This window comes from Oryzias latipes, chromosome 19 (assembly GCF_053564925.1).
Source record: "Oryzias latipes strain Hd-rR chromosome 19, Olatipes_Hd-rR_3.1".
NCBI classification, from domain to species: Eukaryota; Metazoa; Chordata; class Actinopteri; order Beloniformes; family Adrianichthyidae; genus Oryzias; species Oryzias latipes.
The window spans coordinates 18,071,213-18,090,908 of NC_136255.1; the positions used below are offsets into that span (position 1 = coordinate 18,071,213).

The following is a 19,696-nucleotide window of genomic DNA, read 5'->3' on the forward strand; positions in this document are numbered from 1 at the left end:
ATGGAAAAACCCACATTTCAAAGTTCTCCCTCTTGCAAAAGAATAAATAGGATGTGGTAAGTCATAAGTTCTCAGAAAGCTGAGTTTGTTTTTGCATCCATCCATGTTTAGTATCAGCTGATTCCCTTTTGGGGTCACGGGGGCTGCAGAAGCAGACCCAGCAACCATCCGGTGAAGGCTGGGTTCACCCTGGACATCCGAACCAGTCTATTGCAGGGCCACACACTCACACCTCTCAATCAATTTAAAGATATACCAGTTAAACTTTGAAGCTGTCTTTAGAAGGAAGCCAGAAAGCCCAAGAAAACCCACGGATGCAAAATATGAACATGCAAACTTTACACATGATGGTCACCAGTCTGGATTTATAGCAGGACCTTCTCACTGTGGGGGGAGAGCGCTAACCACTGTGTGTTCATTTCATATCTAGTTACTCATACCTGCTGAATACAGGAGGTGTCTGAGTAACCTGTGACATGCTCAAAGATCTCCAGAACCAAGACATTTTATTCATTTTTTACAATAAGAAAATTAAATAGTTTCTTTCAAACAATAAAAAGTAGAATAAAAGAAAAATGACAAATAAATGAAAGGAAACGGAAGAAGGCAAACTTGTAGAAGAGATGAGAGCTAAAGGCCCTGATTCTGTGTGTGTGTTCATCTGAGTGGGGTAGCAAAGACAATTTTAAGTCTCCAGGACTCTAAATAAGAAAGGAAAGCCATTATTCCACAAGTAAAGAAAACTTTGACCAATGGATTGAAGCTCAATGACTTAAAGTCCAATAGCAACTCATCCAGTTCATAAAAATACAAAAACAAAATGGCTACAAGCTTTTTTAGAAATGATCTTCTTTTTACATCTTATCTGAATTAAATCATCATCTTATTGGTCAAACACGGTGGTGGTACTGTGATGGTCTGGAGTTGCTTAAGTGCTTCACCTGTACAGCTTGTATTTGATGTAATCATGGTTAGTGCTTTTTATTTGAATATCACAAAGACAAATTTTCTGACATATGTTCAACATGAATGGCATTTGGGTTCGGCAGCAATGATTCAACCATGCCATAATGCCCATCTCTCTATGGTTCTGTAAAACTAACGGTTTTCCTAGAATTAAATCCAGCTGTTGGGTTGTTTCATCAACTCAACTGGCTGTTTACACTAGAAAACCCACTGATGGAAATTAAATTAATTTGTAAAAGATGTTTTTTTTGCTAAAACTTCTCAGTGAGGTAAACATTCAGAGGTAGTTTAGGAAAATTTTATAAATGTTTTTGCAAACAACAATAACACAAAACTATTGGTATTATTTTCTGACATAGGACCAGATTTTGAATATCCTGGTTTTTCTAAAAGAAAAACATGATATAAAAACAGAATTCAGTATTTTGTCAGGTAACAATAATGTAAAATGAAACTTTATCTGCACACTTATACAATTCAATTGTGAAAAATATGCAGGAATAATATTAATAATTACAAATATGAAGGGGACAAATAAAGTTTCTCCCATGACTTTGAATAGATTATTTTATTATGAATGAATTAAACCCAAATTTACAATTTACTTTTGTGTCTTAATCATTTTAGCTCCTGCTGTTAGTGTTTACACTCCTTTTGCTTCAAACATTTCTGTGGGTCAATGAGTGATGTCAGGACTGTATGGCTGCAGCTTTCTTAACATTTCATCATATCACAGGAACTATATGAAAAGGTGGAAGTTATTTTTAATAGCTCTGCATGTTTTATACTTTTCATCTCTGATCAGTAGAAAAAATCCTTGATATTTAAAGTGTGTCATAAAGTAAGAGACAAACAAGAAAGAAAATACAAGACAAAGAAGCTAAAAAGTGAATTTGACTGCAGAATCTGTTACACAAATGACTCCTAGACAAGAGAATCCTTCATCAGGTCTTATTTACTTGACAACCAGCCACACCTGCGGCGTATTGTCTACATGTGTGTGCTTGCATGAAGGTCTCGCTGGTGTCCCTTTGGAAATAATTGCGTATCTAGGGAGCTCAGTTGTCTTGGATGCAGTGTCACATCAGTAAGCTGCAGCAGCAGAGAAGACAGGACCAACCCCTCATTCTCACTCTGACCTCAACACTGTTGATTCCTCATAACTGCTTTCTGGAGCTGTAAGGAATAGTTTTGTCGTGTTATTTCAGGTTCTTCCAAGGAATTTAAGGTAAGTTAAACTTACTACCATGGCACTAGTTTGAGATGAACTTCATGAAGATCAAATCTGCTTAAATCTGGAAGCAAGAAAACAACCATCCAGGGTTATCTGTGGTTTACTCTGAGGGAAACTGTTGATTTTACATATGTGGTTCCAGGTGCTGACTGTCATGGCGGGTCTGGCAGCTTTGTGCTTGTTGCTGATTTTTCCACTGAGCTGGTCGCAGAGCACCCTGAAGTCTGAGCAAGAGGCCAGCGCCCATCAAGCCCCTCCCCCTGTTCCACCGCCACATATCCAGGACCTTCTCTGGAAAGAGGAGAGCTCTCATTTAAACGCTCAGCATACATGTAGGTCTTTCCTCCATCCTGTTGCATTCAGACAAGCGGCTCATTTGGACTAAGCTCTTCTTGTGATGCTCTCCCTCATGTTTTTTCCCCCCACAGATTTTAATGGAGACAAAGAAAACGGCAAGATAGGTTTGTTCATCGCTGCATCCGTTGGTACCTTTACTTTGATGATTGCAGTGTACTGCATCTACAACAGGTTCTACACCAAACATCAGTACCTGCATACCCAGCTCACTGATGACCCAGGTACTGAATACTTCTGAAATTTAGAACTTTGAAGTTTTAATTAGTTCAACTAGTACCCCAACAATACACAAACATGACTCATGACTTCACCAGATCCAGTTTGTAAAATTCTGGTTTGTCTTCTTGCATTCTGCAGATGTAACCACAGACTCAATGGACCCTCCTGTGCTTTACCATGGTGCTGCTTGCTCTGGTGGAACACACATGCAAAAAGCTGGTTATGGCTCACTTGCAGACACTCCGTCCATCATTTCTGTCCCTCCAAGTCTGTCCCCTCCTCCCTCTGCCATGCCCTTCCCTCCCCGCTTCCTCTCCTCTCACTCACTGAGAACCATATCCGCTCAAGATCTGGAGAAAAGTTGTATCTGATGTTAAACCTGTTTTCCTACATCTAAGCATTATTTGTTTCTTTGAACTTCCTCTCAGAATCCCCACTATCTCTGCTGAAGCTGTTAAATCTGTCAGTCGCTGTTGTACACAATCCTCTTACTGTGGACCCTTTCACTTCTTAAATCCACTGAAAACATTTGCCTTAAAATTACAAATATACATCTGAACTGTAGTCATTTTTGCTGCATATCTGAGAATACCGGATATTTTCTGCATATTTTTTAAAAGCCTCAACACTTATGGAAAAATAAACATTTGTAAATTTCCAGAAATCTGGATGTTTTCCTTATTTCCTATCAGTTATGCATATTTTACTTTAGAAGTAGTTGAAAAGGTTAAATCTGCTTAGCTGTTCTGATAACAAACATAGAAAAAAACTTTAGTTTTCACCTAAATTCAATTCCATCTGGTAAAAATGAAAGAAAACGTGGAAATTATCATATACTGGCAATTTTAAGGCATAGATTTTAATTATATTGAACGATGAGGCCAAACGTGAAAATCCTCCATATTTACCACTTCTACCTTGGCAGAAGTAGTAGTTGAAGCAGCTAGTAGATAGTTTTATGTTTTTAATTTAACATGTGACAAAAAGTTTTAATTTTGAATTAGCTTCTGGATATTAAACTCCCTTATATTGCAGTTTAAAGTGGCCTGTGCGCGTTAGTCTAAAGATATTGATCACCTTATGTCATAAAGGAATCTATAGCTGCAGTTCAGCCCTCTGCCCCGGCAGCCTCTGCAAGGCAATCTGCCCATCTCGTCTTACAAATACCAGGAGTTTTGTTAATATGTTTCGATCGGACAGTGTTTACTCTTCATTCAAGGATCCGAGAATAGCCATAGCCTGAGCGGTCGGTGCTTAAAAAGCCGGGCTGTGTGGAAGGAAGTGACACGCCACCTTCCACTCACTACACACTCCTTGAGAGATTAGCGCGCGGGCGGCAGTAATCTGTTTCAGCACCACGGCCAGAGACACTGCTTGGCCATGAATCCTGTCGAAAGTTGCCTCACCTGCGCCGGAAACTTATAAGGACACCGAAAAGTGTGACCAAGTTGGTCTGGACGCTGAGGATTGATGACGTTGGACTGAAAATGTTCGTTGGAATTTGTTCTGTAGTTGCAGTAAAGTTAATTTCACGATAAGTGACTCCGGAGCTTCAGCCGAAAGAAGAAGAATCTACAATTTTATTTTGGGGGGGTTGTTTAATGTGAGTAAGAGGCGCATCAGGGGCGCACAAATTCAGCGCGTTGGTTCGGTCCTGGAGTCGTCAGGATGGAGATCCGGACGGACAGGTTCAAGGCCGTGACAGCCAAGACTCTTGGGAAAATATACGGGTATGTACATTTTCTTAGAAAAAATTATCCGAAAAAAACATTCCTTTTAAAATAACATAGTTTGTCTTTAACTCTTTGTCTGAGATTTTGGGGTTAACTACAGCTGCTGATTATCTTGAGGAGATAAAAGCAAACGAGATCAGGATGTCCAATGGCTTGGATAATCTGCCACATCTGTGTGGACCACCTATCTATTAAACGCCAAAGAAGAAACTTATTCTGAGCCAATACAAACAATCAAACCAAAATGAATTGTTTTTATACTTGTGATATATTTAAACGTACTTGTTTTAGAGGAACAAAGAAGCGGATTATGTTTAATTTTAGGTTTGAAATGTTCTGTCAGTGTAAAATGAAGAGGTGGATCAATAGCTGGATCTATTTCAAGCTTTTCCGCAGAGCTGTCACACTATCGGGTTACAGAAATCTCTGTATGGAGTTGGATTTAAAGGTTAAGCAGGAATTGTGAAACTGAACAGCAAGTGTTATCCTTTAATTTCTACTTTAAACAGATGAACGTTTGCTTGATGGCACTGTTTGTCCACAGAAAAACTATGTTTAGCATAAAGCTGACCTGTCATTCATGCACTGTGACCTTGAGAAGAAAGTGAGCTAAAAAAAAGAAGTTGCTTTTGCAGAATAATTAAAAAAACAGCAATAGTGAAAAATCCATATTGTTTCATATTCAAAAGCATGTCGTGCACTGGTGTTTTTTGTTTTTTCTGTTAATGAAATTCTTCTTTGAAATCAGTCTTTGCAGACTTTGCTAAAACACACATAAGGTACTTCACTCTGGGACATGGCCCGTGATCTGAAAGCAACTATCTATTGATGGATTCCCCTTTCCCTCTCCCTCTCGGGATTTGATGCATCCTCTAAACACTTAAATCCTCTCCAGAAATAGCCTCTCCTCTTTCAAGCTGTCGTCCCACGCAAATCCCTGCAGGCAGTACACCTGGGCCTCCTCTACTTCTCCGCCTAAGTAGCTCGTCATGGCATGTAGCCCCACCCACAAACCACAGGACATCCAACTGCAAGGATTAGGACAGTCGACCTACGGCAGTGGGCTGCATAAACTGTCATTTCCGCTCTGCGCACGTGCGCGCTCCTTGCCCTGTGCGTAATGCGCACTGGCAGCTTTCGGCACAACGCGCTTTACGCACGTTCAGAGTCGCCGAAGTAAGTTTGATCTATACCTTACCCCCCTCCAATCTTTCTATTCTTTAAAATAATCTGGACTTTTACTCTTGTAACTCTCTTTTACTCTCATTTGGCCTGGACGCATAAACAAAGAGATTAACTTGGAGAGGAAACCAGGCGCACTTAACCAAAATGGAACCAACTGTTCATCTCTAAAACCAGAGCATCGAAACTCTGCCATCTATCAAACCGTCCCTACACAGTAACTTTGACTCTTTCTAAAAGCCACAAGAGGAACAGATAGGAGAAGGTCAGATAGCTTGTAAGGATTACAACGGATTTCCTTGATACTCATGAAAAGTCACTGCCATAAATAAAGTCCATGCAGATGAATGATGGGCAGTGTAAGGCAGCTCCACATGTCCTGTTTAAGGAAGGAACTTGAGGAAGCAATAACTGTTAAGAACTGTGGAAGACCCTGTGTAAGTCAAGGGTAGTGACGGTAAAGGGGCAAAAAGATGAAGAGGAGACAGGAATAACAGAGAAAGAGGCCTGCCTAGACTAAAATAGTCCAAGAGACCCACAGATAGTCCTTTAATAATTCAGCAGAGAGAATCATTAATAGTTGATCACTGTTGAAGATTGTTGAGACCCTCTAAGCAGGCTGAAAGTACTTAAGCAAGCATCTGTTCTATAGATGTGCGCTTGCTACTTGCAGTCAGCTTGATATGAAACATGTCTAGGATTTCTATGGGCATCTTTGGGACAAGGACTTCCATTTGAAGACCAATGGGAATATTTTATAAAACAATAAAAAGCTCAGACAAAGTTAAACGATGAGCTTAAGGAAGCACTTTTATGATTGAAAAAAACACACTCCATCTCTTCTTCTATTGATTCCAACACCAAAATGTAAGGTTATACACATATTTATTTTTCAAACTCCCAACTAATTTGACATTTTAATGGAAATATTGAAATCATAACATCATCTGAGAAAAAACATTCTTGGTCAAAGGTGTTGTTTCAGATTTGATTGACATGATTTAAATCAATTTCTTTCTTTCCTATTGTGCCCTTTTCTTTGGAACTTCTCAATAAAACTCAGTTGTCGAGCTTTTGAACTTCACTGATTAAATGTTGTCTTTGAAATTTCAGGTCTAAGTATCGTGCATTTTTTTTCTAAATTATAGTCTACTTATTCTACTTTTAATAACTTTTTTTTGCAGCTTCAGACGTCACAACTGTCTATCCAGCAGTTTTTCTGACCAGAATTTGATTACAAATACAAACCTGCTGTCTCCAGGTTTCAAATATGAATCAAATAATTTCACATTGATTCCAAGTCACTGTAAGTGAGCCAAATGAATACCTTTTGCAGTCACATGTTAGAGACCGGAAAAAAGAGAACGCTGAACTGGCTTGTGCTCGGAACAATATAGTCTGAGATTAAACAAACAAAAAAACCATAAAGGTTTTGCTCCAATCCATCAACTGAGAAACCACAAAATATACATGTTGAAAAAAGATTTGCCGTAAAAGACGACAATACAAAAAATACTTCATAACGTGTTTAATAATGTGTTAAAGCAACCAGAAGGAATTTAAGGGGAATGTCCCACAACAAACTTTCCCAGTTTTTGTCTTTAGAAATGTGGAGCTGCTGAGCTGGTAAATAAATTCAATAAAATAAGTGATGATAAAGGATGGTGAAATAACGACTCGTCGCATTTCGGGCAGACACTCTGCAGAATTACAGGTTACTCCCCTAGGGCGGGTCAGTCAACTAACTCACCTGCTTAGCGTCCTATTTAAGTCAGGTGTACAATTGTTCATTCTCTCTTACCTTCAGCGCTCATTTTTTTTTTTTGCCCCTCCCTCCTCCCTGGCTTCCACCTGTGGGCTCCGTTACGGGGGTTTTGTTACCCGAAAGTGTATGGAAAAAAAAAATAATTGTCTCAAGGAATTGAACGGAGCCTTATGCAAAAACGAAGTTGTGAATCAAATTGTGAATGCCAACCTAAAGATGTTGTGAAAACCTAAAGATGTTGTGAAATAAATATTCTTCTGCAAGAGTTGTCTGACTGAAATGGTTTAAAAGCAAAAATAAGAACCTTTTTGGGAATCCATGTCAAAAACAAATACCCTATCTGTATTGGTTCAAACACAACATATATTGAACAATGCCCTTCCCACTTTATTCCACCAAAACTACAGTTTTTCAAAATAGTTTTTGAGGCTGTAACACTCCATATGCATGTTTTTCAAGTCCACATAGTTGTGGGCTTTAAACTTTAACATCAGTGTGTCTTTTTACAGATGAAACATGGATTTCAAAGATGCGGCTGCTCTTGATCAGCACGTCTTTTACTCTTCCAGCCTTGTCCAAGAAGCATTTGCACATATCAGGTTTAATACATGAGGGCTGCACACGGAGACACACGTTTGATGCGTGTTAGAATGGAGGCAGGCAGAGGTCAGAAAGCAGCCTGGAAAGAACTCGTTCATGTTTCTGTCGCTGATTTTGCCTATTACTCAAGCTTTCCTTGCTGTTTTCAGTGTTACAGAAAAGGATGAAAGAAAAAAAAAAAAGAATCAAATCTTGTTTACCAAATCGTAGTAGAGGAAGGCTAAATCTGTGCTGGATCTTGTTAAAGTTTGGAGGAACAGCAGTTAACCCTTGTGCTATCCTAGGCACTTTAACATTGGGAGTTGGGTCATCTTTTCTTCAATGATTAGTGATCTTCACTGGTGTCCATGGATTACATGAAATCTTTCCACCTTTATCCACCTTTGTCATGGTAGGGAGAACACGTCAATGGAAGGGTGGGGTCATCTAAGGTAGCACAAGGGTTAAACTGACAGAGACAATTTGAACATCTAAAACTTTTTTTGAATCAACGTTGTCAGCTGAAGCCTTCAATAACAGCATCTGGTTGGACTGAAAACATCAGGTTTCAACATCACCTGATATTTCTGAAACAAAATCTACATTTTACAGAGCTGTCAACCTCAAATGAGATTACTTAATCCTACTTCACAACAAAGCAGCACCAGACCCTCCTAATAAATCCAAACAAGTTACATTAAAATCAGTCCTATTCAATCCTATAATTCGCAAAGTAATTTTCTATTCTGTCGGGACTTTTGAAAGAATTCGTCTTAATTTGCTCAATTTGTAGTAAAATTAATTATTTTTAATTTAGTAATTAAAAGTAAGGGCCAGAGGGACCAGTTGAGGTGGCTTGGGCATCTGGTTTGGATGGATTCTGGATCCAGTCCTAGATGAGTGGAAGAACATGGTTAAGAAATTGATGGATGGACTTTATTTATTTAGTTCTTTATAATAAATGAATAAACATTATTTATAAAACGCTTAAAAATAAACAAATAAACGTTATTCTTGAAGCTTTTTACGATGCCATTAGAGATTGGTCCTTAGTTTCTTCTGTAATATGTCGATCACATACACATGGCAGTTTTTTTAGCTTTCCTGAATTTCTTGGTGCATTTTTTTAAACTTTAAATACATTTTACACATGTTTCCACTTCATGAGAGTAAGAACCCTGTTTGTCAGATTACCAATAAATAAAATAAAATAAAAACAAAAAAAATAAAGCAAAATATGGAGAATTTGGTTCCTCCACTTATAATAAAATGTGGCAGGGATGAAAAAATGTGATTTATTTGGTATAAAAAGAAACCTTGTTTTAGAGTGGAAGCAGGTACATTTTATTAAAAGGATTTTAACATTTGTTTTATTTCATAAAATGTGACAAAAACCTTTGTTACCAAAGATGAATAACATCATTTAAAGCTCTTCTCCTACCCTTGAATAAAAACAATCACGTCGAGGCTTTAAGCTTTCATTTACTGTCAGGTACTACATTATTTGTCTCTAGAGCATCCAAGAAGAGGAAACCCAGCAGAAAAGGACACAAAGTACTTGTAGATTGTCTTTTTAAAACATCACTGTATTCAAACAGTTCAAAAATGTGAAACTGAGCCTCATATTTTTCTTTAAAGAGCGCTTGAGAAGAAACAGGAAAATGGAGAGACAATTGAACTGTCAGCAGAAGGCCGACCTGAGTTGGTGCAGGAGAAAGAGATGCCCGTGGTGGACTGCACTTGCTTCGGCCTTCCCAGGCGCTACATCATCGCCATCCTCTCCGGCATAGGCTTCTGCATCTCCTTTGGTATCAGATGCAACCTGGGTGTGGCCGTTGTCAGCATGGTGAACAGCCACAAAGTCCTTAGAGGCAACAAGGAAGTGATAGTGGTGAGTGAGTCTTCACATCCATGTCTCCCTTCCTTTGTCTTGTGACTCAGTGAGTAGAGTAGATGAAGCAGTTCAATTATTTCTATTTTTTAGTCATTTAAATATGTTTCTGTTGTTTATTGCACTACATATTTTTAATTAATACTGTTTATTAAGCTTTCATTCAGTCTTAAGGTTAAACGTTTGAGACATGTGTTGTAGTTCTGGTATTTGCTCAACAGGCGTCAGTAGTGAGCTGGACCTTTTGTTCTCTCCCATCCTCATACCCTGCTATTAAAAATGCCTGTACCAGAAAAACCTTCTACATGTGCATCACTTGATCCGTTCATGTTTATTCAAACAGAAAGCACAGTTTGAATGGGATCCAGAGACAGTGGGAATGATCCATGGTTCTTTCTTCTGGGGATACATAGTGACTCAGATCCCTGGAGGATTCATCTGCCAAAAGTTTGCAGCAAACAGGTTAGTTCGTTTGCTTTACTTTCATCTATTCACAAAAAAGGTTTCTGTTGTTAAGATTCCTGTTTCTATTTCTTTTCTATTACAGAGTGTTTGGATTTGCTATAGTGGCCACATCTTGCCTGAATATGCTCATCCCTGCAGCAGCTCGGATGCACTTTGGCTGTGTGATCATCGTCAGGATATTTCAAGGACTTGTGGAGGTGATTTTCCTTAACGTTAATCTCTGATTTCAATGCACTTTGGGATAAATAACGTCATGGTTTTGAGTCACTGTCTTGCAGGGGGTTTCATATCCAGCTTGTCATGGTATTTGGGCAAAATGGGCCCCGCCTCTTGAAAGAAGTCGTCTGGCCACAACAGCCTTTTGTGGTGAGGCCATCATCTATATTAATAAGGAAAGTTTAATCATAAACCCACATGTAGTTTTTAAAAATATCCTCTTCCTAAATTATTTGAACAATTTTTTTTAAAGATATTAACTCATGAGATCATATTTTAAATATCTTTTGTTTTAAGTTGCTAAACAAATATATAAGTCTTGGCCTTTATTTGGTTGGAACATGTGTTTTCATGTCAACACTAAACCAAATTCTCTCTTGTTCAGGTTCTTATGCAGGTGCTGTGATTGCCATGCCTTTAGCTGGAATCCTGGTTCAATATTCTGGATGGTCGTCTGTTTTCTACGTCTATGGTTGGTGACCTTGGACTTTTATTCAAGCCTTCACTTCAAATCATTAACAGCTCGATTTTGGACTGTGAATTTTCTATTTTAAACAAAATGATTTCCAAAAGTATTTATTGTAAACTTTGCAAAAAAAGTAAAAGTGTTTTCTTAGATTCTGAAGTTCAAACATTCCTATTTATTAGTGCTTCTCTCAGCATCCTGCCAGACTTTTATCCTGTTCTTTAACATGGATGTTTTTTTTTTACTTTTCTCTTAGTTTGGAGCTAAAACATAAATATGAATGAATGAATGAAAAATAAATCAATATTTTTCAGTCGGAAGACCCAACTTTGATCTTTGAGTGGGTTGCTCATATGGTGAGGTGTCCCTTTTAGTATATTTTTGTATATTTGTTTAAGACAATGTGATGTGAGCTTAAGCCCCACAACATGATCCTGCTACCACATACTTTAAAGTTGGGATGGTTTTCTACAGTTTGCATTTTCCATCTTCCATATTTAAAGATGACAAAGATCATTGTGTTTGAACTGTTTTTCCTTTTTCTTTTCAGTTTAATCAGATCATAGAACGTACAGACAGACGTCTTCTTTTTCCTGGTCTGAGCTGGAATCTGGCTCAAAACAGCTGGATAACTCCAACATTGCTCCCCTTTTTAGTTGCACTGGCAATAAAACAACACAATCAAAATTAGCAGACCACTGGTAACACTTTTACAATTGATCCAAAGATGATCAGAGTGAGACTTTAGGTCTTTCTGTTTTCATGCTGAAAACCACATCTAAAAACAGATGCTCATCCTCATCTTTATAGTTTTCTCAGTTTGAACTTCATTTTGGCAATTTTTCTTTTTCCTCAGGTAGCTTTGGTGTCATGTGGTACTGCTTTTGGATCCTGGTGTCATACGAGAGTCCAGCAGCGCATCCCACCATCACTGAAGAGGAAAGGAAATATATTGAGGAGAGCATCGGAGAGTCAGCCCAACATACAGTAACGGTCAGAACAGAATTGTTCCACCCTTAAACTATCTTACATTAGTAGAAAAGTTAACATGAAGTTAAAAAAAAGTGTTGAGGGTCAACCTGCTTGAAGCTTGTATTGGTAAAGAACGTTTAGATGAAAAGTTTGTTGGAAATACAAATGTAAGAATCAGTCAGAGACTGTGGAGTTACCTGTAACAGACGATCCACCTATTTTTATAAACAAAAATCTCACAGATTAGTGGCATACTGACAGTTAAGTCTATAACACACGTTCATCTTCCAGAAGTTCAACACACCCTGGAGGTGCTTCTTCACCTCCATGCCTGTGTACGCCATCATTGTGGCCAATTTTTGCAGAAGCTGGACTTTCTACTTGCTCCTCATCAGCCAGCCTGCATACTTTGAGGAGGTGTTTGGGTTTGAGATAAGCAAGGTAAAAGTGTCAGTTTAACACTGAATAATGTACTGATGGTCGATCTTCAGAAGGTTTCCTGGACAAATTTGCATTTCTTTCTTAATATTTCCTACATGCAGGTCGGTATTGTTTCTGCACTTCCCCACCTGGTTATGACCATCATCGTGCCTATTGGTGGACAAATTGCTGATTATTTGCGCTCTAACCAAATTATGACCACCACCAACGTCCGGAAACTCATGAACTGTGGAGGTGAGAAAGCACAAGAATGTCAGAATTTCATGCTGGAAATATTCATGCATGTCGTATGCAGCACTCCCTGTTGGGCACAAGGGTGATTTGCATTTTTGCCAAGTGGATTTTGGTATAATTTTGCAAAATTGAAGCAATTACAATGCAGGCTGTGGTGTAAAAAATGTGCATGTGGGGTAAAATGACCAAATGTGTATAGGTTTGGTAGTATATAACTAATTTTAGCTGAAATTCAATAATGCTCTACTTTTGTTTGCTTCTATTTGCTCTCAGGGTTTGGCATGGAGGCTACCTTGCTGCTGGTGGTTGGTTTCTCACATACTAAAGGTGTTGCTATCACGTTCCTCGTCTTGGCTGTGGGTTTCTCTGGTTTTGCCATTTCAGGTGAAATAAAACATATTGACTGGCATTGCGTTATATGTGTTGGTGTTTATTTTGTAAACAAAATATTGCTATTGCATAAAAAACAACTCCTATTAGACTCTACATCGCCTCATAGACACTGGACAGTACATCAGTCATTATTAATTTTTTTAATGTGAATTTTTAGTGTTGTTTATTTTCTGTCTGCAATTAATTTCCCCTTTGTGGGACCAATAAAGTTAAATTCTATTCTATTCTATTCGAGTTGTCTAAAATATGTCTCCTTCCTCCTAAGGTTTCAATGTCAATCACCTGGACATTGCACCACGGTATGCTAGTATCCTCATGGGTATCTCTAACGGCGTGGGCACCCTGTCTGGTATGGTTTGCCCTCTCATAGTTGGCGCCATGACTAAGCATAAGGTTAGAGACAACTCTTAAATCAATTTACTTTTTAAAAAATGTCTTATGTTTTAGTCAATTGGGTTACAGGGAATAAAATCTCACTTTTCCTAAAGATACACTTTTTTATTTGACCTCAAAAGAAAATGTCACTAACAGACATCTGAGGGAGAATAATACAACTATAACTTCTCTCTCCGAACATCTTTTTATCTATTTTGAAAGTGTTCCCAGTGGTCTTTTAATAATGATTGTGATGTTTCCAGCCAAAATAAAATAATAAGAAAAAACCTGTGTTGTTTTCTAGGACATAGTTTCTGCAAAGCAGCGGTAGTTGGTTAGAACTTCACCTCTAAGTTGCCAGCGGGATTTTTGACACAAAGTAACCCCGTGCCCACTTCCCATCACCCATCTATTTACATGCTCTCCTGCTAGCTTACAGCTCCTCCCAACCCCAACTTAACTTCATCGGAGCAAAAAATAATAACGAGCAATATCAGTTTTGATGCCATCTCAGACTGAGGAAAACTAAGATGTAAATGGGTCCAGTCGTCTACCAGTGGATGGATCAGAATGAAGAGGAGCAGGGAGCTTGTGGTCTCCGATTGTAGTTTCCATATCACAACTATAATCTTTTTCAAACAGCATTTTTGACTTGAATATAGTAATACCGGTACTCAGAAATGCAAATTTTAAGCTTCATTTCTTAATATGGGTTCTCCGTTGTGAGAAAAATGCCACAAAACCACGTTTAAATGACCAAAAACACAATTTTCATCAGAGTGGGTCTTTAAACACGTTTTACAACAAAGATCACTTGTAATCTCTGACTCCTGAATTCAGTGATTTTATCATTAATGTGTGTTTTACACTTTTCATCTCTTTGACAGACGCGCGAGGAGTGGCAGGGTGTGTTTCTCATTGCTTCACTTGTTCATTATGGAGGCGTGATATTCTACGGTATTTATGCTTCTCTCTTTGGAACCCATTCTAAGCAAAACATGTTTAAACTGACAGAAGTAAAAGTTTTGTTATGGATAAAATCCCAGTGCCCTCTATGTTTGTTGCTGGTTCTTTCATAAATATACATATGGATCAGCTGACTGAAATTTTGCCACAGGCCTCTTTGCATCCGGAGAGAAGCAGACCTGGGCGGAGCCGGAGGAGCTGAGCGTTGAGAAGTGTGGCATCCTGGATGAGGATGAACTTGCAAATGAGACGGAGGAACTGTACCGCACGAGCGGCGGAGGGGGTTACGGAGCTATGAACACAGCATCAGATCCAAACGGAGGTGCAGCAGGTGGAGGCGGAGGCTGGGTATCCGACTGGGACAAAACTGAGGAGTACATTCAACCAGCTGGAACCAATAGTTATCTTCATGGGGGAGAGGGCGAGCTACAGAGATCATAAAAGCAACAAATTCTGCACACAAAGCAAACACCAGCAGTGTTGAACAAACATACCCTTTGACTACGTGGTTAGAACACAAAATGAAAAGTATCTCATCAAGTGTCGGTGCAAACACACCTGATGTAAAAAAAACTCCACAGTGGAATTGACCACTTTAGTACCTGTAAAGTGTGTGTTTTTGAGTGTGAGTGCAGTTGTGCACCCCAACTGTGTTAGGAACCAGCAGCTAACTTTGTTGGAGGTGGGCTTTAGACCAGATAGTGGCTGTCTTTGATATTTAAAAAAATCTACAGATGTGCTGGTTTCAATTCTACAAATGTATACTTCATAAAATAGAAAGGTGGGCCCAGATTTATCCTTTTTATCACAGTTTCATCAAAGTTTCTGCTCTCCAACTAACTCCTATTGAATCGAGAATCCGCTCAACTGAGGAGTCCAGATGAAACACGGAGATGAAACACGTCCTGCAGAGCCGACTCTTGTGCTGAAGAGGATAAAAAACTTCTAATGATGTTAGCTCAACAGGGTTCGTCTTTCTCTTAGAAAAAAGAGTTTCTGCACCTTGCAGTGAAATATAAACAGACATTTTCTCTAAAATTAGCTATAATCTTTGTCTTTAATCTGCACACAGTCGAGAAAAAAATACATTGTGCCAATACAACAAATTTTACTCTGTAGTATTGGATCAAGAAAGGCGAGAAACACTTTCAAACATGACTTCATGCAGCTTTTTGTGTGGATTTTCTTTGTGTGTTATCAGAACAAAAGCTTGCACGCAAAGTCTCTGATCTGTCTCCCTGCTGACAAACGGAGGATCAAAAGACGTCTCAGACCAAAAGTGGTGTCACCAGGCAGTAAAATAATTGCACCTTTCATATTTTCTTTCACTCCATCCCCACAACAAACACTTTTTGAGACTGTTCTCAAATCAAATACCTTAATTTTGATGTATTATTTATTAGTTCTTCTTGTGCTCTGCGTTCCTGCTCAGAGATGGAAGAAAAAAAACAAGCAGTTTGGTGTCATTACATATTCCAAAATTTGTTTTATCTTTGCTTTTTATTATAGTGCAAAATGATAATAGGCAATTTTTACAGTAAATGCAGGACATTTCCCTGCATTTAAGCAGTCTGTTTTGTCTTTAGCAAAAATGTATTTAGCTCTAAAAGGCTTTAAGTTGTATTCATTGGTAGAGCTAATTTTCATTTGTGGAATTTTTACCACTCCTGTTATTTTTCATTGAAATTATTGTTAAATGTGTTACTTGTAAACTGAATGATAAACATGTGGAAATATTGTATTGTATAATAAAACCTAGAGGTGTTTGTTTCTGTCCAGTATTTACAGATAACTGGCAGCTTGTGCTGGCATATTGCTGCCACTGTTGCATGTCTGTGTTTCCTAAATTATCTAACTATAAGCACAATCTACAGATTGACCTGAGTTACATTTTCATTGTAGGATCGTTTTATTTTTCGGGACATGATTAAAGAGCTCATAAGTAGACCTCTTTGACAGCTAATTCCTTAAGGATTTACAGCTGTAAAGCAGAGGTCTTCATTCAATGATTTGAATCTGCTGACGAGTGTCCGCAGTTTAATAGATTATCTTGCACTTGCATTCAGGAAAGGGGACAATAAAGAATAATATGCGAGATATTGATTTTGTATTGTGACAGTAAAACCTAAATATATCTTTACTTCATTCCTTCTTCTCTCTGTAATTGAGTTGTTTCATTTCCTTTTTGTAATAATTACCATGTCAAACTTATAGCTTAAACTTTTGAGTGTTTATTCTTTTCCAGCTGAGATGGAAACAGGAACCTAGCTGTGTTTCTTGCAGTGTTATTACATTAATTTTCTTAGCAAAAAAAACTTAAGTTAAGTAAACTTTGATGTACTTGAAAATAGCCTTAAACCCCTTTATGTCGATTGATCCAAATATGCAACTTACCTTAATTTATATACTTTAATAAATCACTTTTAACCTTTTTGTTTTTTTGCAAGCATATGTATCTAACTCTTAAAAAACAGGATGCTTATTTAGATTTGAAGTCTATTTCTGAGGAGCCATGCAAGACATAATTCATATGAGAGGATCAGAGCGGTTAGTTAACGTAGCTATAGTAATGTGATCCACTGGAAACCTTTAAACACCATTACACTGAAGACACGGAAGATTTTAAACGTTCACCGGTTTCAAAGTAAGTGCATGACCTTCTGAATATTTTTCATCAAAGTTATTAATTTCTAATACTGTCTTTTTTAACTTCTTTTTCCACATGTGTCAAAACTTAATTATTTAGATCACAAATATGATTTTATTTCACATAATAACACAAACAAATCTGACTCTGTAAAAAAAGTAATTACCTCCACATCCTGTTAAATGTCTGTGCCTCTTTTGGAAGTTAAAAATAAAATTATTTAGCTTTCATAGCTAGCAGTGAGTAATATAATAATATTTCTGGAAGTTGTGTTAATTCACTTCTTCTTTTATATTTTACTACAATTTTTTCCCTCCTGTCTTTTGTCACTGAAACCTTTAAAATGATGTTTCTCATATTCTTTGAAGCCATTAAATGTCTACTTTTTTTTTTTACTGTGATTGGCTTTTTTTCTGTTTTCATGGTCAACTTTGACTCTGTTTTTGTTTCTTTCCAATCTTCAGGATCATTTTTATGATCACAGTCGCGTCGTGAAAACATGACAAAAGGCTGAAGATTTGATCTTCTTTAGTGACAATCTGTGCTTCCTAATAAGTTAGCAGATAAACAAAATTCAGGCCTACTAAAAATGATTTATCGTCAGGTTCTGACTTCTTCCATCCTTCTCTGCCTCACTCTCTGCCTGCAATCAAGATGATTCTTCTCACCTGTTCCTCACCCATTATATTCAGCTGATTCACTGCCTGACTGCGGTCCTAACTCTATCAATACCTCTTGTTCTATGGTTTTTGGGATGTTTGTACTTCTGCCTTTGCGGCGGACCTTTCTGGATTCTGCCTCTCCAATCTTCCTCTTTCATTCCCCCATCTGGAAATGCATCCTCATATTGGATCATTCTTTCTCAAACTCTCTCCTAGCCCCGTGGATCTCCCTGTGGACGTCCTCAGCATCTCTCAGTCTCTGCCTGCTTCTCTAAACCACCTCACTAGCTTATTAAGTGAGTACATCCTATATTTATGATGCTCATCCTCCAGTTTTCTATCTGTTTTGCCACAAGGTTCACTGCACTGAGCGCCGTCTCTTGGGCATCATATTCTGCTCACCCCCTGCCCCCCACCACACACACACACACACACACACACACACACACACACACACACACACACACACACCCCACCATCACCAAATTGCAAATAAATTGTTGTTCCTCCTTAGTCCCTGGGGTCCAGTTTCCTTCGTCAGTTTCTGACATTTTGTGCATTAATTATTCGTACAAGAATGTATACATGTTTGTATCCTCAGCCAACGTGGAGTTTAATTAATAAACAATCAAGTCAATTTCTTGATCCAAAAATCAAAATGTGCTCATTCCGGGGGCGGAGCTACAGGGAGGTAAGGAAGGGGGCACCCCAATATTTGAGTCAATATTAGTATAAATATTGACAAAGATTAAGAATCATCTTTAAGCATTGCAAAAATAACAAAAGCAATATTTTGTTAAAGCACCTCATCCAAAAAAAAAAAAAAGTGGTTTGAACCTCTATAACAATAAAACATCTAGAAATATGTAATGGCCTTTTACACTGTTTGGTTCCAAAGTCTTCTACCCCCCTCTCCCCCCCATAAAGAATGTACTGGCTGACTAATTCCCCGAGTAGAAAGTAAAACATAAAAATAATCTGTTATAAAATGTTTTGCTTGTTAAAGAGACAAAAACATATTGATATCAATATTAGGAGGTTGCTGCTGTTAAAATGAACAAAGCATAAAACTAAAAACATCACTATACCTTAAAAAAAATAACATTGCTTTTGCTCAGTATACCTTATCTGTTGCTGTTGGTGTCCCATGAACATATTTTAACTTTAAGATGATTTGTTGCTTTTGCTAAATATTTCTGTTACATCGGTTTTAAGTGCTAGCGAAAGCTGGTACACAACTCTGACTTTAATCCTCACCTGACAAGAACAGAGGTTAACTCCTCTCAATAAGAAGATAGTTATTTAGACATTCCTGACATGAAGTTCCAAGTTTGAAGAGAATGTACTGATGTTGAATAAAGAAGGGAATCAACTCCTCTGTTTTGGCTTAAACCTTTTGTGTCTTCCTGCTCCTGTTTCCATCTTTAGGGAAATTCTTTTCCATCTTCAGAGCTTCATCAACCTCCATCTCCATCTGTATCTGCAACCTCAGTCTCCACAGTGTGGTAAAGCCTCCTTTTATTTCCTTTTTCTTAAGTGCCTCACATTTCCTGCTCTTCTTCTGGACGAAGGATGTCATTACCACCTTTTATTCCCATGAACCGCCCACCAAAGACAGTCATATCCAATATCAACTTAAGCTTTTAGAGCCACACCCCGATAGAGCAAGTCTAGAAAAGTCACATTAGATGGTACGAGTAAAAGCCCACAATCAGAGCTTCAATAACAAGTGTTAATCACCGCTTGCTCTTAACTTTTTCCAATAAGGAAATGATCCATGGTATGCAAATATAAGTCCAATGCTCATCATAATTTTAGTAATGAATGTGATGAAATGGATGGAATTGCACCACTATGCCACATAAAAACCCAGGTTTAAGTGATGGCCTGCATTAGGACTTAAGAACAGGAGTGGGGCGATCAGTGCTGCTTG

The 19,696-nt window shown here is 38.1% G+C and overlaps 3 protein-coding genes across 3 annotated transcripts in view; all 3 read left to right on the forward strand.

The window, feature by feature from the left end:
- Positions 1 to 2,056: 2,056 nt before the first annotated feature.
- On the forward strand, positions 2,057 to 3,440 carry LOC144987950 (uncharacterized). The gene is made up of 4 exons (XM_078937815.1): positions 2,057 to 2,194; positions 2,343 to 2,532; positions 2,629 to 2,778; positions 2,915 to 3,440. Exons 2-4 carry the CDS (start codon positions 2,355 to 2,357, stop codon positions 3,145 to 3,147), a joined length of 561 nt encoding a protein of 186 aa, XP_078793941.1. The 5' UTR covers positions 2,057 to 2,194; positions 2,343 to 2,354; the 3' UTR covers positions 3,148 to 3,440.
- A 644-nt stretch (positions 3,441 to 4,084) lies between these two features.
- LOC101167994 (vesicular glutamate transporter 1-like) lies at positions 4,085 to 16,221 on the forward strand. Its single transcript, XM_004080537.5, has 13 exons — positions 4,085 to 4,506; positions 9,674 to 9,926; positions 10,270 to 10,388; positions 10,474 to 10,588; positions 10,670 to 10,757; positions 10,993 to 11,079; positions 11,930 to 12,066; positions 12,337 to 12,486; positions 12,588 to 12,720; positions 12,994 to 13,104; positions 13,379 to 13,506; positions 14,376 to 14,445; positions 14,606 to 16,221. The coding sequence occupies exons 1-13, from the start codon at positions 4,445 to 4,447 to the stop codon at positions 14,893 to 14,895; spliced, it is 1,743 nt and encodes a 580-aa protein (XP_004080585.1). The 5' UTR covers positions 4,085 to 4,444; the 3' UTR covers positions 14,896 to 16,221.
- Positions 16,222 to 17,813: 1,592 nt separating this feature from the next.
- LOC101167744 (SH3 and multiple ankyrin repeat domains protein 1) overlaps positions 17,814 to 19,696 on the forward strand; it is a 52,941-nt gene continuing 51,058 nt past the window's right edge. Inside the window, exons 1-2 of the mRNA XM_078937816.1 lie at positions 17,814 to 18,059; positions 19,192 to 19,268. The gene's annotated coding sequence lies outside the window, so the exon portion shown is untranslated. The remainder of the gene's footprint in view (positions 18,060 to 19,191; positions 19,269 to 19,696) is intronic.